Raw genomic sequence first — 19,379 nt, 5'->3', positions numbered from 1 at the left:
GGTAATACAATCTAGTGCTAGATTAACATCCTTAATCGTGAACACCTGCGTGTGAAAATAGATAGCGGGAGGGAGTGGGTACTCTCCTTCAGATGAGACTGAAGCATATTGCGGTCTGAAGAAGTCAACCCACTGGTTTTTTGCCACGTTGTTTTGGGGTGATGGCGCAACCCCACCTCTATCCCACTTCACTATTGCCCAAAACTGCTTTTGATCCTTAGCCAGACAAGCAGATTTCAAGTCCTGCCAGTGCTCCTCATCCCATTCCTTCTGAGCCACTAGCTGTACGTGTCTGTATAGCTTTCTAGCAGATCTCACATCTTCGATGTTTCTTGATCTAAGGGCTAAGCTTAAACTCTGACGAGCTGCTCTACAAGATTTGTTGAACCATCCCACCACAGGCTGTTTGCCCTTATTTGCTTTCCCACCCTCAAGGGGTCTCATGAAAAACTCTTGGAGATTTGAAAAAAAGGTAGTATGGACCTCATCCATAGATGAAGGGAAGTTATTATCTGACGGTTGGGCATTTAGTTTAGCCACTTCGTCAATTACCACTTTTTTGAGATCCTCTAAATTCTCCGGCTTTTCTATAAATCTACCCCATTTGACATGCCTCCTGTTGTTTGATACGACAATGTCCAGGCTAATTTTCGCCCCGTCAATTTTGGGTTCTGTGAGCCCGTTGGGAGTTTGTAATTCCAAGCACAGGGCGTTGTGATCACTGTCTTCCCGTGCGATTATGGTCAAATCATTCAATCTATGCCAAATCCTTATATCCACCAGGAAATAATCTATACGGCTAGTGGATCTGCCATTGTCAAATGTACTGGCTGGCACCCTGGCGATCTGACCGGGTACGTCCATTGGCAGCTCTGAGCCCTCTCTCTAAACAGAGTGCTTTAAGTTGAATGGCCGCAGCGGTCCATCTCTTGACTGGGGGAAGATCCAGCTGGGGAACTCCCCATCTACTGTCCTCCTCTTCAGCGAGAAACTGGTCCTCAGGGCCAAGGGGCTCGAACGTCGTATTAAAGTCACCACCCACTACAATGAGCTTCTCCGATGGTAGTGCAGAAAGGTGATGATCTAGGGCGGATGTCGTGTCGGATAAGGAGCCTCCAACCATCCCTCTGGCATATATATTAGATATGACCATTCCCTGGTCATTAGGCCAAGTGATATTTAATGACAAAATGTCATTAGATTGAAGACTATGTTGGTTAATCTTACAACATAGGGATTGGCGAATCCAAGTTATCAGACCACCTGATGGACGACCTTTAGTTTTTTTAGTAGCAGGTATATAAAAATTAAGGAATCCCAGACAATAAACCGGGTCCATAGACCACGACTCTTGGAATAAAATTATGTCGAACTGGTCAACAAAAGCATGCCATTCGGTTGAATGTAGCTTATTGCTAATTCCTGCAAGGATCCAGGATAAAAAAGACAGGCGTGACTCAGATTCAAGGGGACGAGGAAACTCATTTAATGTTGATGGACTTTGAAACTCACTATCAGTCCTATTCACGTGTTCAACATTACTGCGTGGGATACCTAATGATTCATTTATTAATGCCTTTGATGCTATGTTTCCAAGTCCTAGGTGGCTGGGCGATGTTAATCTATGGGATTCAAATGCATTTTGCTGGGTAATACTGGAGTCGCTTATTACAATATTATCTTGACAGCTGGCTGAGGCTATAGGAGTAGATAAGCTATCGTACGATACCAATATTTTATTCTCAAGTCTAACCTCCCCATCAAGTCAATCGCAATCATTTAGATCTGACAGGACCCCAAACCTGTTTTCTAAACTGATGTTCCACATCCTAGTGGAGTCACTCCCACCCCCTATATTGGGCATTGGGGTCCACCCTTTCCTCGCTGTCGCTCGGTTTGCTTCCCAATTCCTCCCACAATAAAAATATTTTAGTGTTAGAGGAATGATAGCACCGTGTCTCCGTTGAGGGGGAAATATATTGTTCAGGACATTGGGAAGAACTACTGGGTTAGAAAAATTGAGAACCACACAGTCACCTGCGTACTTTTTAGGATTATGGCCTAGCCATGAGACTCTTCTTGCCATAATAATTTCCCCAGCTAATTGTCGCGCTCCCCAGGGGGACATCCTCATATTTTTTATCAACCAATGCAAAGATTTGCTAATGAGAGAAGATGTGGTTTCTATTTTGTCAAGCGGCAAAGTAGGAACATTGGCAAGGACCAATGTACTGGGAAGGGCCTCAACAGTACATTGAAATTGGTCATTCGCTAGGCGCGAGGCAAAACGGTCAAGAGGGGGACCTGGTTTAGATGCCTTCTGGGAGTTCTCATCAATTCTAGATTGCAAAGGTGGGGGATTCACTATCTCTTTTAGCACAGCCCTTCCCTCCCCTCTAGCAGGCAGCACATTCGAGGTAGATCTACTTAGTACCGGGGACGTAACTCTGGTCACTTCTTCTACAGGTCTATTTAGTAAGGCACTCAATCTGGCTACCTCTGCCGTTAAGTTATCAATTTTGGCTACCAAGGGAGTAATGATGCTCTCAATTTTAGTGTCAATCATATTTGCTATTTTCATAGATAGTTCATTCTCAGAGTTTTTAGCAACTTGTGACTCTGGTGTCTCTGCCTTTCTCGTGCTTTTTGATACGGAGGTTGCCTTTTTTTTCCCTGGGCGGGTCCCATTGCTTCTAACCTGGGTTTTCCTACAGGCTCTGACTTCCCTAGTTCTAGGGGGAGGAGCGGGAGATTTAGGATCAACTAATTCAGCATCCGTATCCAAGTCTACGTCAGGAGTAGGCTGTGAGTTAACAGTTGGGTGGACGCTTAACTCAAGAATGTCGCTATCTAAGACCTCTGTATCAATTAGAGTGCTACTGTTAACCAATGAGGGAGAAGCCAGCAGCGAATCAGATAGGGGGATCGGTAAAGAAAGGTTTGAAGAACAATTTAACCCCAATGAAACCCTCCTGTCGTTATTAATTTTGCTGACAATCTGCACCAAATAATTGTCCATAGTGTTTGGATTTGAGGACTTTTTTGATTTCGACATGCTACCACAGAGCTGTAACAGAGTCTAATAACAGTTCGTAATGTAATAGTGGAAGCTGTAAGTAGTTCAGTCAGCAATGGTGCCTAGCGGACTTGGTATCAATAAAAAACTCACTCAACCACAGTTAGAAGAGGAGTGGCCCGTCCCGTCCTCTGTCGTCCTCGGACGGCCACAGACGGCCCGCCCTTTGTCCGGGCTTCGTCCGGCGCGTCCCGCTCGCGTCCCGCGTAGCGGTTGACGCCTCGACTTTTATGGGACGTAGCAGGCCAGGTCAGATGGGCGGGGAAAGAGCACAGGTGCAACCGAGCACGGGCTCCTGGGACACGGAGTCCCGCGTCGTGCCTCAAGCCCTCCTCAGCGCCTCCGGGTACAACAGCGGTAGCAGCCAGCCCCTCCTGGGTGTCAGCGAAGGAAGACAGCACCTCCACAGCAGGTAAAAACGCTAAGCGATGCGGGACCCGCGCCAGCGGGTTCCGCGAGGTCTTATCAGCAGGCCAGGTCAGATGGGCGGGGAAAGAGCACGGGTGCAACCGAGCACGGGCTCCTGGGACACGGAGTCCCGCGTCGTGCCTCAAGCCCTCCTCAGCGCCTCCGGGTACAACAGCGGTAGCAGCCAGCCCCTCCTGGGTGTCAGCGAAGGAAGACAGCACCTCCACAGCAGGTAAAAACGCTAAGCGATGCGGGACCCGCGCCAGCGGGTTCCGCGAGGTCTTATCAGCAGGCCAGGTCAGATGGGCGGGGAAAGAGCACAGGTGCAACCGAGCACGGGCTCCTGGGACACGGAGTCCCGCGTCGTGCCTCAAGCCCTCCTCAGCGCCTCCGGGTACAACAGCGGTAGCAGCCAGCCCCTCCTGGGTGTCAGCGAAGGAAGACAGCACCTCCACAGCAGGTAAAAACGCTAAGCGATGCGGGACCCGCGCCAGCGGGTTCCGCGAGGTCTTATCAGCAGGCCAGGTCAGATGGGCGGGGAAAGAGCACAGGTGCAACCGAGCACGGGCTCCTGGGACACGGAGTCCCGCGTCGTGCCTCAAGCCCTCCTCAGCGCCTCCGGGTACAACAGCGGTAGCAGCCAGCCCCTCCTGGGTGTCAGCGAAGGAAGACAGCACCTCCACAGCAGGTAAAAACGCTAAGCGATGCGGGACCACACACCAACATGTTGATGTAAAAATGTGAGTAAAAACACTGATAAACACCAACATCGATGTTTTTCATCAACGAAAAAAGTAACTCCCAGGGCAGGGGAAGTCCGACGCGGGAGAAGAGTGTGCTAGCGTTCCAACAGCGCCTTTAAATGTAGTTGTGTTGTTGGTGATCAGCACAGAAGCGCTACAAACCTCGAGGTGCCGTGAGCGCCTCGGGCCAGGGGATTTCCACTTGAGAAGTTGTTCCAACAAATGCTTTAAACTGTCCTCTGATACTGCCTTACTGTTCGACCAAGCTTCCACTTTAGAGAGTAAGGTTATATCTAACTTTAGCCTCTGCCATACCTCTGGGGACTGTGGACTCTGTACACACTGTACCTATTTGGGAACAGTATATACAGAGCCACTTTCCTACACTTATATTGTTAGCACTGATGGTGCTGATTCCAGTAATTTTGAAAAAGTTCAAGATCTCAAGCATGTCATTGATTTGAGTTATGTCTAAGTGGTCACGTTATATATGGTATCCTTGGTAATCAGAATCCTGATGCACAAGGGAACACTGAATGTGGGGTGGGTGGAAGAATTTCATTCAAGCCCAAAGAAAATACAAGTAGAATCTTCTCGCATGAAATGGCAACATTTAGTTATTTGAACCTTCCCATAATAGTCAAGATATAATAAAGGAAGTGCTGTATTGTAAAATGACCCATATACGCTAAATGAAACCCTAATGTGTAGGTTTGGCTATAGAACGGCCATTAAAGCCTATCATAAACTGGTCCGGAATTCCTGTGCTGCCTACTTTGCCAATAAAATCAATACCAGCAACAGACCCTCAAAAATGATCTTCTCTCTTAAAGGAGATGGTGAAATCCCCTCTGGCCCCCGAAAATGCCATAACATCTAATGCCCAATGTGAGGTATTGGCCACCTATTTTATTTACAAGGTGGAGGGTATCTATGACCGCTTCTTCTCTAAAAGCACTGCTTTGGACTTCTTGGAAGGCTATCTTACTGGCACTGAGACTCAATGTGTCCTGCCCTCCCCTTAATCTCCATCAAAGGCCTCCAGGCCTAGTTTGCTAAGATAAAATCTGAATCTGCAGACAACCCCTTTAAACTGGAACTCTTCCTTAAGTTCCAAGACTGCCTCCACCTAGCTGCCTGGAACTCATCAATCTATCCCTATCATCGGCAGTATCTCCGCAATCCTGGAAACATGTGAAATTAATTCCACTATTGAAAAAGCCGTCACTAGATGCTTCTAGACCAGAGAATTGCTGCCTAATTTCTTTGCTCCCTTGTTTAGCTAAAATCACATGTGAACACCATTCTGACCCAGTACCCGGAATCCTGTTCTATATTAGATCCCTCTCAAAATGGCTTTAGGCCTTGTCATAGTACTGAGTCAGCTCCACTGGCGGTCAATGAGCAACTCAGAGCATCCCTGGATGAGGGCAGAACTTCAACACTGATTCTACTTGATCTCTGTGCCGCTTTCGACATGGTTTCCCACAACATCCTGCTTCTTCAGCTGCGGTAGATCGGTAGCACCGACAAAGCCCTTGTCTGGTTCTCATTGTTTCATTGCCCCCCCCCCCCCACCTTTCCATTTCCATACACTCTCCCTTCAGTGCGGTGTTCCCCAGGGTTCAGCATTGAGCCCTACCCTGTCCAGTGTTTACATTTAGCGGCTTGCTTTGCTGGCCAAAGCCTGTAACATCTCCCTGGTGGTATATGCGGATGACACGCAGCTGATGCTTTCCTTTACTGAGGACCCTAGCCAGGATGCCGCTAAATTTCAGGAGGACCTGACCGCCATCTCCGCTTGGATTGAGGCTAATTGCCTCCAACTGAACTCCACTAAGTCTGAGATCCTCCTACTAGGTAGAGACTCCCATCTCTGGGGCAGCAATTGGTGGCCTCCAAAGCTTAGCGCTCCCCTCTGACAAAAACCGTTGTAAAAAATCTAGGCAGTTGTGTCGATAGTGCCCTTACCTTTTGAAGATCATGCCAAGTCTGTCACAGGTACCTGTTTTGGCTTGCTGCACGACCTCAAACCCATATTATTATTTTTTTACCCCCACACTCTCCAGCTGATTGTTCAAGCCACTGTTCTAGCCAGGCTGGACTATTACAAAGGTCTGCTCCTTGGCTCCAGTAAGTCAGTGATCAAAAGGCAGTCAGTGCTGGGAAGTCCCTTTGCCTGGACAGCCATGCGCTTTACAAATCCTTTAACATAACATAACATGGAAACGTGCAAAGAAACAAACAGCAGTGGGCCAGTCGGTGCTAAAACAACCTACTAGGGAAATAATACAGCTAATGAGTCTGTGCACAGCATGTGAATCTAGATGGAATTCATGCTGCAAAAGAAGCCAGCTACTTAACTATGAGAATGGTTTTGCAGCTTGAAGTCTTTTAGATTCACACATGACTTTCCCCTTCGAAGGAAGGGACTTTTAAGAGCATCAAGCTGCAGAACAATTCATATTGCTAACTTGTCTTGTTTTCCTGTGCTGCCTACTAAATAGTATGAACCTGTCCACCCAGCTTTGACGTGGTCCCCCCGCCCCCCTTCTTTGCACTTTTTTGTTCCCTTCCGATGTACAATTCTCTGTTCCTTTATAGTTTTGTTTGCATTTTCATACAGATATTCTTACTTGATGCTATTTCTCTCCAGCCACAGTAGTTTAAAAGTGGTAAAACAAACATTGTTACAGTGAAGTCCTTTGTTGTGTTTGTTAGTTCTTTAAAAAAAAGTGTTCCTATCAGCCTTCTCAGACTTTCAAAGCATGCAAGGATTGAGAACAGTCTAAATCAGAATCTTCCAATAGTTAAAGAAGTTGTATCATGAAAGATGATTGGTGTAGGAGTTTATCTTTGCTTTTCTATTTCATGCTTGTGTTTATTTCGTATTCAGCCAACACCTTGCATCCTAGCTTGCTCCTGAAAACCTTTGCCTTTTCTTTTGCAGATAGTACAGCACCCTCACAGGGGACGTTTGAAGAACTGAAGAGTGTGAAGCTTGAAGAAGTTGATGATGATGAGGAAGTGGATGTCATCCAGCCATGCTGCAAGCAGGAGGATGAAGCCCTGGACCTGTCCTTCCCTAACTCTCGGGTTCTTACGGCAGTCAGCAGTAGCCTGCTCCCCCACTCCTCCAGCCAGAGCTCTTCCTCCAGTGCAGCCTCCTCCTCAACCTCTGATTCAGAGTCCTCTGACTCTGAATCAACAGACCTTCCCCTTACGGGGACCCTCAGCCCTGGGGAAGTAGGAACACCGCGCCGATATCGCGAAACCGATGGGAGTGATGCCGATGCAAGTTCTTCCTCCTCTTCTTCATCCTCTGAGGACAGCCCTGTGAAGGGGGAGGATAGCAGTGTCAGCAGTACCACCACTGATCAGGAATTTGGAGAGGTATGAATGAGAAATGCAATGGGATGGAGAGCTAGGGTTAAGATGAGGGAGGGTATACTTTGTGTCAAATCCCACTTGCTGGTTCTCCAAGTGTATTTCTGCATCTCCCTGGGCTTTAGTTTCAGCCACACGTATATGTTGTATTTATTTTACAGCAATACTTTTATGTATTTATTTAATTTGTATTTATTTGGAGTATTCTCAAACCATAGCCAGGATTGGTCTTTTACAGCACAAGACACAACAAAAGTCCTATGCATGGTTTCAGGAAGCTATGCCTCCCAGCTCTTATATACTTATTCTGTAATTTATGTCATGTTATGTTAATTATTCTTATAGAGTGCTCAAATACCCAGAGACATCCTGGCGCTAGCTGAACTGCAGACAAAAGAACCACAAAGGAAACTAGTTAATGGCAAACAACCATGTTTTCTTGGATTTCCTAAATGCCAAAAGGTTTGGTATAGCTTTGATAAAGAGAGGAAGGTCGTTCCACACTTTAGTGGCATTAAGCACGAAGCCTCTGCGACCCCAGGTAGTACGCTTGAAAATCGGCACCCCCACAAATTTAGCAGATGCCAATCGTAGAGATCGGGCAGGCGCATACCAGGGGAAGCTGTTCTTTAAAAAGCATGGACCTTGGTCATGCAGAGCTTTATGTACAATACATAAAGCTTTGAGCTGCACCGTCTGCCTTACAGGCAACCAGTGAGGCTTCCTAAGGGATTTTGAAATGAACTGGGACTTAAGAATTTTTAGGAGCACCCATGCTGCCGCTTTTTGTGGAATTTGACGTTTAAAACGTGCTGATGGGCATTCAAATAGAGCCCATTTACAGTAATCCATCTTCGAAAGCACTAAAAAAGTGACTACCATTTTCCGTAGGTTAGCTGGAATAAACCGTAAAATCTTAATAAGCCTGTGGGTGTAAAAGGCAGCAGAAGTGACAGTATTCACCTGGTCGTGATATTTACTTGGTTTTGAGAAGACAATGTTAGAGGCATGTTTGCTGTAGATACACATGCTGTGCATATTCCTGAAATCTACTTTTGGGTCCGGATGTTTGCAAGTTGTTTTTCTTCAAAGATAGTTCACATGGGCAATGACTTCATTGTTAGATTGTTTTCTTTCCACCATCTTGTTCGAACGTGGTTTGCTGTGCTGTGGTTCAAGAAAGTTTGTCGGGATCCATTTGGTTCGCAACCCACTGTACCTGCGCCTGTATTGTTTTGAACGAGTTTCCCATCCTCCATGAGTCGAAAATTGGAAAAATCTTCCTAGTTGGATCGAGCACTCCAACTGCGGCCTTCGTGCCTACCCCATTTTATTTCACTTCTACTCGAACAAACACCATTGAGTAATCTGCCAATGGAACAGACTCCGTTCTAATTCTGTATTCGAAACAAGAAGGCAGCAGGGTTTGTTACAACTGCACTACCCAGTCTGGTCACTATTATTTTCAAGCACATGTATTGCCCACCTCAAATGGCCAGCTGCCACATGGCTACAGATAAATACAAAATACTCAAAGGTTGAGAGGCAATACAGATAAATACATTAATGAGTCAATGAGCAATAAGAGCTCTTTCGCAAGTTCTGTTTATTGTGTATTGTAGATTCTTTATTTCTCATATCCTTTATACAGTTAGGTACATTCAACATGTTTCGCCCTTGAAAAGTGCTTCTTCAGGGCTGTAAGTACATACAGTGGAGTCCATTTTAAAATACTGGTAATCCATTTTATCAGGATTTACAAGACAGTTGAACTGTTAAAATTGACCAAAATGGTCTTGGGAATGAAGTCAAAAGAGAAAGAAGAACCAGCCGTGAAGAGTCGTGATAGAGATGGTGAGCTCATGCCAAGGACTGTGTTGAACTGAGTGTGTGCTCAATCCTAAAGACAGTTTTGCAAACAGATCACAAAAGGTGTGATGACGGCCAAATAACAGTGTATCCCTAGTGCATTCTAGGAGGTTTCGGAATACTCAGCACCAGCAGCTTACCAAGATATTATAGTAGGAAAGGTTTGCATGTCCAAATTACGAAACGGCAGTAAAGAGATGTCACATGTGTCCCTCGCTCAGTCTGATTTGCTCCACTTTCAGTATTCCAGTAGCCTAGGTATAGAGAGATGTTGTTCAACCTATGCGTGATTTGAGCAACAAATTAATGACTTAATGACAATACCTTGGGTCTAAGTCTAAAAAGTAGGCACATGTGGTGTCGCCACAATAGTGGAAGAGAGGCTCTTGGGTGTAGCCATTTACAAGGACTGTGCCACATATAAAATTGGGCCCTAACAACTGCAGCGTCGCAAGTCCAGAACTTTCCACCCATACAGCAACCTATACCCTTTCATAACCAGCTTAAGGAGACCTGTGATACACTTCTGTATCACAGATGTTCGCAAATGGGGCTCTTCCGGTAGTATGAGCACAAAGACTACACTGCTAAAGTACAGTCTCGCTCGTACAATAAAATGTGCCGTAGTTGGGCGAAGTAACACTCAGTCATTAAAATAAAGAACGCTCGATCTCACCACGGTTGTAGTAGTAATGACAGTGTGACTGGAATTGTGCAGATGGATGAGAATAGTACATATCAACCAACTAATGGTAATAAAAAAAGTGCCTACAAGTCTGTGTCATTGAGCCATAAGTTACAAGAGGGAATGTAAGAAAGAGTCATATCAAGAGGTATACTTTGTAAAAAGAGACATAAATACTGGTGCAAACCCAGGGAAGAATTTGCACTTAATACACATCATTAAACTCCTCTCTTCAGAGAAACAAGGGGAAAGAGTCATGGAGTTCTGATCTTGAGACACATTACTAACATATTTTCTATTTAGAGCTCCAATTACGATGTGACATTGTAAGAAAGTGGCTCTGTATATACTGTTCCCAAATAGGTACAGTGTGCACAGAGTCCACAGTCCCCAGAGGTTTGGAAGAGGCTAAAGTTAAATATGACCTTACTCTCTAGTGGTAGCTTGGTTGAACAGTGAGACAGTATCAAAGAACAGTGTAAAGCATTTGTTGTACACACTCAGTCAGCAAATGGTATCATACACTCAAAAACTGAACTCTAGGCCAATGGTTTTTGTATAAAAATATATTGTTGTTTTATTTTAGAACCAACAATAGGTATCAAAATATACTTTCTCAGAATGGGATGCTTTAGATCAGGGGTACTCACAAACTTTCTCTTGGGGGCCAAATTTACAGTGTGGTTTGTGGCCGAGGGCCGCACCTTGGGGGCGGGGTCATTGGGGGAGGGGGCGGGGATAGAGCAACAACAAAAAACTGTGACCATGAGGTGTAACACAGGTCCCTGCAGCGGACGCCTTCGTCCACTGAGCCACCGGACCCGGCATACACATCTCTCTCTCTCTCTCCCTCTCTCTATCTCCCTCCCTCCCTCCTCCGTCTCCTTCCCTCCTCCATCTCCCTCTGTCCTCCGTCTCCCTCCATCTTCCTCCGTCTCCCTCCATCTTCCTCCGTCTCCCTCCATCTTCCTCCGTCTCCCTCCATCTTCCTCCATCTCCTCCATCTCCCTCCCTCCTCCATCTCCCTCCCTCCTCCATCTCCCACCCTCTCTCCTTCTATCCCTCTCTGTCTCCCTCTCTCTCTGCCTCACTCTCTCTCTGTCTCCCTCCCTCTCTGTCCCCCTCTCCCTCCCTCTCTCCCTCTCCGTCTCCCTCCGTCCTCCGTCTCCCTCCCTCTCCCTCCGTCCTCCCTCCCCCCTCTGTCTCCCTCCCTCCATGTCTCCCTCCCTCTCTCTCTGTCTCCCCCTCTCTGTCTCCCCCTCTCTGTCTCCCCCTCTCTGTCTCCCCCTCTCTGTCTCCCCCTCTCTGACTCCCTCCCTCCCTGTCTCCCTCTCTCTCTCTCTCTCCCTCTCCGTCTCCCTCCCCCTCTCCTCCTATCTCCCTCCCTCTTCGTCTCCCTCCCTCTCCCCGTCTCCCTCCCTCTCAGTCCTGGTTAACTTTTTCCTTTTACACTCATTATTCTAAAATTAGTGAGTGCTTTTGCATGAAAAGGTAAGGCCATGACTACAGGGCCCGGAAGGGACCCGTTTCAGTGCCCATTGCTTATATTCTTTCAAAACATAGGCAGTATGGTATCAAAAGAACACATTCGCAAACACAAAGTCACTGTACACATTTTGTTTTCCAATTCACCCTTTCAAGCAGGTATTTCAGCACCTCCAGGCAAGGTGCACTTTCCCACACAGGGAAAACTATGTTGTTCAAAGAGAGAGGAGTAAACAAAAGTATCACTTCACTGGCAAACACTGTAAAGTGGCACTAATGTGTTTAGGTGTAAATAAATCAATCTGGACATCTTGCAAACACTCTGTCTTGCTTTGATTAGTTATTTATTTTTCACATTAGGAATGTTTTGTTTCTCTCCACCCGGAGGCTGCACTTGTGTCAGAGAAAGACAACGTTTCCAGCAAAAATGTTATTCTTTTTTGGATCCATTTCACAGGGGAGTAAATAAACGAAAGGAGGAAAGAGAGGGTAATACCCGTTTCTTGAAGTCTCGGTTTTCACTAACTGAGGAGCGAGACAGAGAGAGAGGGAAGACTCGGAGGCTTAGATGTCGTCACCGTGGCGTGCGCGCACAGCTTAATTTATGGGGACTTGGGGAGGCTGAAGAGGCTTGCTTCCAGGCGCAGCCGTCTCCCTCGCTTAGAGTGAGGGGGGCCCCTGGGGCGTGGGGGCCCTCGCACCGCGGGTACTGCGTTATGCCCCTGGCAGCTGAGGCAGCTTCCCTTCCAGGGCACACACACAGCCCCACCCGAGTACTTCACAGGTCTTTAAGAGACCATTTGCATGATAACGAGGCTTTGTTGTATTTCACCTCTTAGCGCCCCAGCAGCTCCACTCTGACTATCGCTTGAATCCCGGGGCCCCCACAGAGCAGAGTCTGTGTTTGCTGACACTGTTAAACAAACACCGGTACGATGTCTGCAATGTCCGCGGGCCGCCAAGAAAGGCTTGCCGGGCCGCTGGCGGCCCGCGGGCCGTACTATGAGTACCCCTGCTTTAGATAAATACTTTTCAATAGGCAATAGACTTTTGAATGCAATGTTACAGTTGTTGCAATAGGCAACACAATTTCAAACACAATTCTACATTGAGCTCAATGGGAATTTCTAGTTAAATGCAACAGATTACTTTTTGGATTACTTTTCTTAGCCCAGGACTGGATCCTAGATTCAGTCCTGGGACATCTACTGTAAACAGTTGAGCAAAAACGTTTTGGTTACAGTTATGATTTTTAAGGAATATTATTGTATTTTAAAAGTTGACAGAAACTTTTTCACATAGAATCACCAATGTTATCCTAGAGGAGGAAATTCACTTAGCAGGTAAGTGGGGTTATGGTTACTTTTTCTAACTCAGTGTTGGATCCTGGATCCAGCACTGGAGCATCTCCTGTAAACAGTTGACAGAAAGTGATTTTATTATACAAGCAATTTTTAACGAATATTTGTAAGTTTGCAAAATCGACACTTAGAAGAATTTCTGGTGAAAACCAGGCAATGTTATCCTATGGAGGAAAATCAAGCTAGCGGTAAGTATGGTTGTAATTACTTTGCAGGGTCAGTGCTGGGCACCAAGATCCAGCACTGGGATCTCTCCTGATAGCAGGTGAGTAAATTCCTTTTCGTAATTCGGCTGATTTTAGATGAATATTTTAAAGTTTCAAAACTCGACACTTAGAAGAATTTCCAAGTGAAACCAGTCAATGTTACCCTATGGAAGAAAAGTGAGTTATCGGCGTTTGGATAAGTACTCGACTGGCAGAGTTAAGGTTCTGGGCATAGACTCAGGGGTCTCCCAGGGTCAGGTAAGTACAGTTGTTACACCCTCAGCGGCACAGGTGCAGCTGGGTGCAGAGTGAGTTAGGCCCACTGTTATCCTATGGGAGGCAGGGGGCCCTTGGTTGGTGGCTGCTGGCTAGCAGGCCACGCGGCTGTGGGAGCTGGGCTCCTGGTCACTTGCACAGGGCAAATGGGCAAGTAGGTTAGAGTAGAAGTTGCACTGCCAGTGCCACTCGGGCGGCTGGGTGCAGGGTACTCCCAGAGTATTCACCAAATGCCTAACAGTAGTCGCTGCTTACCTGCGAAGACAACATATTCACGCCTTCCCATACTTGGACGACTGGCTCATCAAACCCAGATCTCTAACAAAGTGTTTACAATTCACTCAGAGCACAGTGCAATTACTGCACGATCTGGGGCTCACAGTAAATCTGTTGAAGTCACATCTCCAACACGCAAAGTTACTTGGGAGCCACTCTCGATACACAGAAAGCTCTAGCCTGTCCCAATCCTGTCAGGATTCACAATATTCAGGCTCTCATTTCACAGTTTCAGCCACACCACTCTTTACCAGCTTGAGTATTTATGCAGCTACTAGGAATAATGTCTTGCATCATGATAGTTCCTTATGCAAGACTTCAAATGCATGCCCTTCAGGAGTGTTTAGCATGTCAGTGGAACCAATCTCAGTCAATTGTCAGAACTAGTGTTGGTGGACGGCCGCACTCATCGCTCTGTGCTGTGGTGCAATCCACAAAACCTATCCAAAGGGCGGCCCTTCATCGACCCTGTTCCACAGGCAGTACCAACAGCAGATGCAGCGCTCACTGGTTGGGGAGCTCATCTCCAGACTCAACCCAATTCAAGGCCTGTGGAGTCAAAAGCAAAAACAACTTCACATAAATCATCTAGAGCTGCTAGCAGTATTTCTAGCACTCGGAGCCTTCCAAACTCATCCTGTAGGCAAAGCTGTCCTGATACGCACCGACAACATGACAGCCATGTATTACATACAGAAACAGGGGGGGAACACACTCTCCAACTGTCACACCTTGCACAAACCATTTGGAAATGGGCTATACATCACAAGATTTATCTCCTTGCGGAACACCTCCCAGGGGTAAACAATCAGATCGCAGATCTGCTCAACAGACAAAGACAACAGATTCACGAGTGGGAACTTCACCCTCAGGTTCTCTTCACGTTCTTCCATATATGGGGCTGCCCGGACATAGATCTGTTCGCCACACACCTAAACGCAAAATGCCCAAGCTTAGCCTCCAGGTATCCACACCCATTGTCCAAAGGCAATGCACTGTGGATGAATTGGTCAAGGATATTTTCCTAAGCTTTTCCGCCTATCCCACTCACTCCACTAGTGGTTCGGAAGGGCAGGCAAACATAGCTCAGGCTAAACCTTGTAGCTCCTACATGGGTGTGTCAACGTGGTTCACTACCCTGTTGGAACTCTCAGTAGTTCTTCATCAAAAACTATATCTCGCATCCAGTCTGCTCACACAGAGCCATGGAGAGATAAGACATCCAGATCCCAGACATCTCAACCTTGTGATCTTGCACCTGAAATCATAGTTTGGTTACCTGAATCTTCCACCAGACTGTAGGAGTATCAATAAAGAAGCCAGAAGGCCTACTACAAGAGCTTGCTATGCAGCAAAATAGAAGCGGTTTGTTATATATTGTAACAACAACCATATCAACCCTTTAGATGCTTCCGTTCAAAACATTATTTTTTATTTGCTTCATTTACAGCAAACGGGTCTAGCATATACTTACGCTTACATCTCGCTGCAATAGCCGCGTACCTTCAAAATAGACAGCATCTGTCCCTTTTCAGAGTACCTGTTATCAAGGCTTTTATGGAGGGGCTCAAAAGAGTTATTCCAAGACTCCCGCCTGCCCCAGCGTGGAACCTTAATATTGTCCTTCCCAGACTAATGGGCCATTGCATAAATGCAAACTGCAATGTCTCACTTGGAAAGTTGCTTTCCTCAGTTCTATTACTTCATTCAGGAGAGTGGGTGAGCTTCAGGCATTAACCATAGAGGGACCATTTTTCCAAGTCCACCAAAACAAAGTGGTACTTCGTACCAAACCCAAATGCTTACCCAAAGTGATATCTGCCTTTCACATCAACCAATCTGTTGAGTAACCTGTGTTCTTTCCTCAACCAGGTTCAGTGGCAGAACGAGCTCTACACACTTTAGACGTAAAACGAGCTCTGTTATATTGCATAGAAAGGACCAAACCTTTTCGTAACACTCATCAACTCTTTGTGTGGTGGAGCAAAAGCAACAAAGGCAATCCCATTTTAAAATCAGGTATTGCACGGTGGATAGTTAAATGTATTGAGACATGCTATGCAAAAGCAAAAAGATTTTTACCAATTCCCCCTAGAGCGCATTCCACCCGCAAACTAGGAACTTCTATGGCTTTTTTAGGAAACATCCCTATGGCTGACATCTGTAAAGCTGCCACATGGTCTACACCACACACATTTACAAAACACTATTGTGTAGATGTGTTAGGCAGACAACAAGCTAATGTAGGCCAGGCAGTTCTTCGTACACTTTTTCAACGACTGCACCAGCTACATGTTAGCCACCGCTTTGGGAGATTACTGCTGTATAGTCTATGCAAAGCATGTGATCTCCAACTCGCATGCCTCGAACGGAAAATGCTACTTACCCAGTAAGCATCTGTTCTTGGCATGTAGAGCTGTAGATTCACATGCACCAACCCATCTCCCCTGTTGCAGTATTCTTACTTACATACATACGCATGGACATCTGTATTCTACTGTTACTTACTCCATTCTCACCCTCAGCAAGAAAACAATCTAACAATTGAGTCGATGCCCATACGCACTATCACCGAAAGGAGGAGTCATCTACCACGTGACTGGAAAGACTCCGTCAAACGAACACAACCTGTAAACATCCGAACCCAACACTAGATGGCAGGAGTATGCAAAGCATGTGAATCTACAGCTCTACATGCCAAGAACAGATGCTTACTGGGTAAGTAGCATTCTCCTTTCAAACAACTGCAACGCCCCCTGGTTAGCCCCTACTTTGGGAGGGTACTGCTATACATTCTATGCAAAGCATGTGTGTCTGCAGCACACATGACTTGAACAGATTGTTACTTACCCAGAAAGCATCTATTCTTGGATGTAGAGCTGTAGATTTATATGCGCCCTCCCCAGACACCTATGGTCGTTGCAGTTCCTATTTACATTCCACATGCATGGGTATCTCTTTACTTACACTTACTTAGTCCATTCTCACCATTGTGCCGGAAAACAATCTAACAATGGAGTCGATGCCCATGCACATTATTGGCAAAAGGAGGAGTCACCTTACCTCGTCACTCAAAAGCCTTCTTCGAAGCAAAACAACTTGCAAACATCTGGACCCAACACTAGATTTTTTTTTTGACATGTTTTTATTAGGGTTTTGCATATATTACATCATATGAAACATTCACAGTTATGAACTTGAATCGCTGTATTGTAACATTCTGGTGGACCCAACACTAGATGGCAGGAGTATGCAAAGCATGTGACTCTACAGCTCTGCCTCAATCAATCAGGGTTTTATAAAGCGCGCTACTCGCCCATGAGGGTCTCAAGGTGCTGAGTGTGGGGTCGGGGGGGGGTGTCAGCAGATCCGTTCAGCCGAAGAGCCAGGTCTTGAGAGTCTTCCTGAAGATGTTCAGGGAGGGGGCGTGCCTGATGTCTGCCGGGAGTTCGTTTCATGTTTTGGCCGCGATGTGGGAGCAGAATCTTCCGCCTGCTCTGGCTCTGTGGATGAGTGGGTTTTCGGCCAGTGCTGTGTTGGAAGATCGGAGGTTCCTTTTGGATACGTGGAAGTTGATTCTGTCATTGAGGTATTGGGGTCCGGTGTTGTGCAGGCATTTGTAGGCTGTAGGCAGGGGTAAGGATGTTGAAGGTGACTCTTTTCTCCATGGGGAGCCAGTGGAGCCTTCGTAGGTGTTGGCTGATGTGTGCGTGCCCGGAGGGGTGCCGAGGATGAGTCTGGCGGCGGTGTTCTGTATTGTCTGGAGTTTGCGGAGTGAGGACTTGTTTATGCCGGCGTAGAGCGTGTTTCCATAGTCAAGTCTACTGGTGATGAGTGCGTGGGTGACTGTTTTCCTTGACTCTGGGGGGATCCACTTGAAGGTCTTGTGGAGTGTTCGGAGGGTGTTGAAGCAGCTGGAGGTGACAGCGTTGCCTGTCGGTTCATGGTGAGGGATGATGCGAGTATGATGCCGAGGTTTTGCCGTGCTCCGAGGGGGTCGGTTGGCTTCCGATGGCGGACGGCCACCAGGTGTTGTCCCATGCTGATGGGGTGGTTCCAAGGACGAGAACTTCTGTCTTCTCGGCGTTGAGCTTAAGGCAGCTGTTGGTCATCCAGATTGCTACTTCCTGCATCCCTTTTTGGAAGTTGAATCTGGCGGTGTCGGGTTCTTTGGTGAGGGAGAGGATGAACTGAGTGTCGTCTGCGTAGGATACGATGTTGAGGCCGTTTTGTCGGACGATGGCAGCGGTGGGGGGCAATGTAGACATTTATTTATTTATTTATTTGAAGTTTTTTTATAGCGCGAACAAGACCCTTGAGAGAATCAGAGCGCTTTAGATGTCAGATGTTTGAAACAAGTATAAGTCTAGTGAAGTACAAATATAGGTGATTCAGATATACGGTGCTCAATAATACATACTAGTAATTAAAATAACAGTCCTAAGTAAGTAGTTCACGTGAATTTAGCCATGAGAATTGCTTTCACTTCTTTTTTGAAGGGGGCAGTGGAAGGGTTCAGCCTCGCTTCTATGGGCAAAGCATTCCAGATCCTGGGAGCCATTCCCGAGAAGGTCCGGTTGTAAGTCTTTTTCTTGGCAAATCGTTGTGGTTGCAGTAGAAGGTTCTTGGCGCTCCTGGATGCTCTGTTACCAGCGGAGAGTACCAGTTTCTGAGCTAGGTAGCTCGGAGAGTTGTGGTGCAAGGCCTTGTGCGTCATACATGCGATTTTCAGATTAATTCTAGTTTCAAACAGTAGCCAGTTGTGTGCTCTAATGTATGGAGAGATGTGCGATGTTCTTTTTGAACCTGATGAGTCTTGCAGCTGAATTGATAGCGGCTCTTAGCTGGGCTGTCGTCAATATGGGGAGGCCGCAGAGGGTTACAGCCCCATATTCCACTCTTGGAATTACTAGGGCTTGAACTGTTTGTTTGAAGTCGTTTGCTGGCAGGAAGGTTTTCAGTTTTCGCAGGGTGTTCATGTGGAAATGTGCTCCTTCTGTGGAGGTGCTGATATGCTTCTGCATCTTTAGGTTTCTGTCCAGTGTCACACCTAACGATTTCGCTGATTCGACAATGCGAGGTTGCCCGTTGAATGCTATTAAGTGCTTCATCCAGTCAAGGTTGTTTGATGATTTGTTGGGGGGAGGGGGTGGAAGGGGGGGGGCGATTAAGAGGAAATCTGTTTTGAGGGAGTTTAGTTTCAAACGTTCAAGAGGGTTGGGCTCAGTGACGACCCCTGTGGGACTCCGCATGTGATATTCGTGGGGTGGGAAAGGAAGGGTGGCAGTCTGATTCTTTGGCTTCTTCCGGTGAGTAATGATCGGATCCAGTCTAGGGCTGTTCCTTGTATGCTGGCGTCATGTAGTCTGGCGATGAGTGTAAGGTGGGAGTCTGTGTCGAAGGCTGCTGATAGGTCGAGTAGGATGAGGGCTGCGAAATGTCCTTGGTCCAAGAGGGTGCGGATGTCATCCGTGGCGGCAAGTAGGGGGGTCTCGGTGCTGTGGTTGCTGCGGAATCTGGATTGGGACGGGTCGAGGACGGCTTCGTCTTTGATGAATCATGTCAGTTCCCTGTTGACTGTTTTCTCTGCAACTTTGGCTGCAAAGG

At 46.7% G+C, this 19,379-nt stretch overlaps 1 protein-coding gene across 3 annotated transcripts in view; it reads left to right on the top strand.

Moving 5' to 3' along the window:
• The window catches only part of KDM4A (lysine demethylase 4A), a 612,801-nt gene that overhangs the window by 365,312 nt on the left and 228,110 nt on the right, over positions 1–19,379 (top strand). For all 3 annotated transcript variants that reach the window (XM_085602947.1, XM_085602948.1, XM_085602949.1), the window contains one exon: positions 7,178–7,620. In XM_085602947.1, the coding sequence (XP_085459073.1) occupies positions 7,178–7,620 (443 nt within the window). The remainder of the gene's footprint in view (positions 1–7,177; positions 7,621–19,379) is intronic.

Source organism: Triturus cristatus, chromosome 4_2 (assembly GCF_964204655.1).
Source record: "Triturus cristatus chromosome 4_2, aTriCri1.1, whole genome shotgun sequence".
Classification (NCBI taxonomy): domain Eukaryota; kingdom Metazoa; phylum Chordata; class Amphibia; order Caudata; family Salamandridae; genus Triturus; species Triturus cristatus.
The sequence above is the reverse complement of the archived record's forward strand: the minus strand, read 5'-3'. Positions and strand labels throughout refer to the sequence as shown.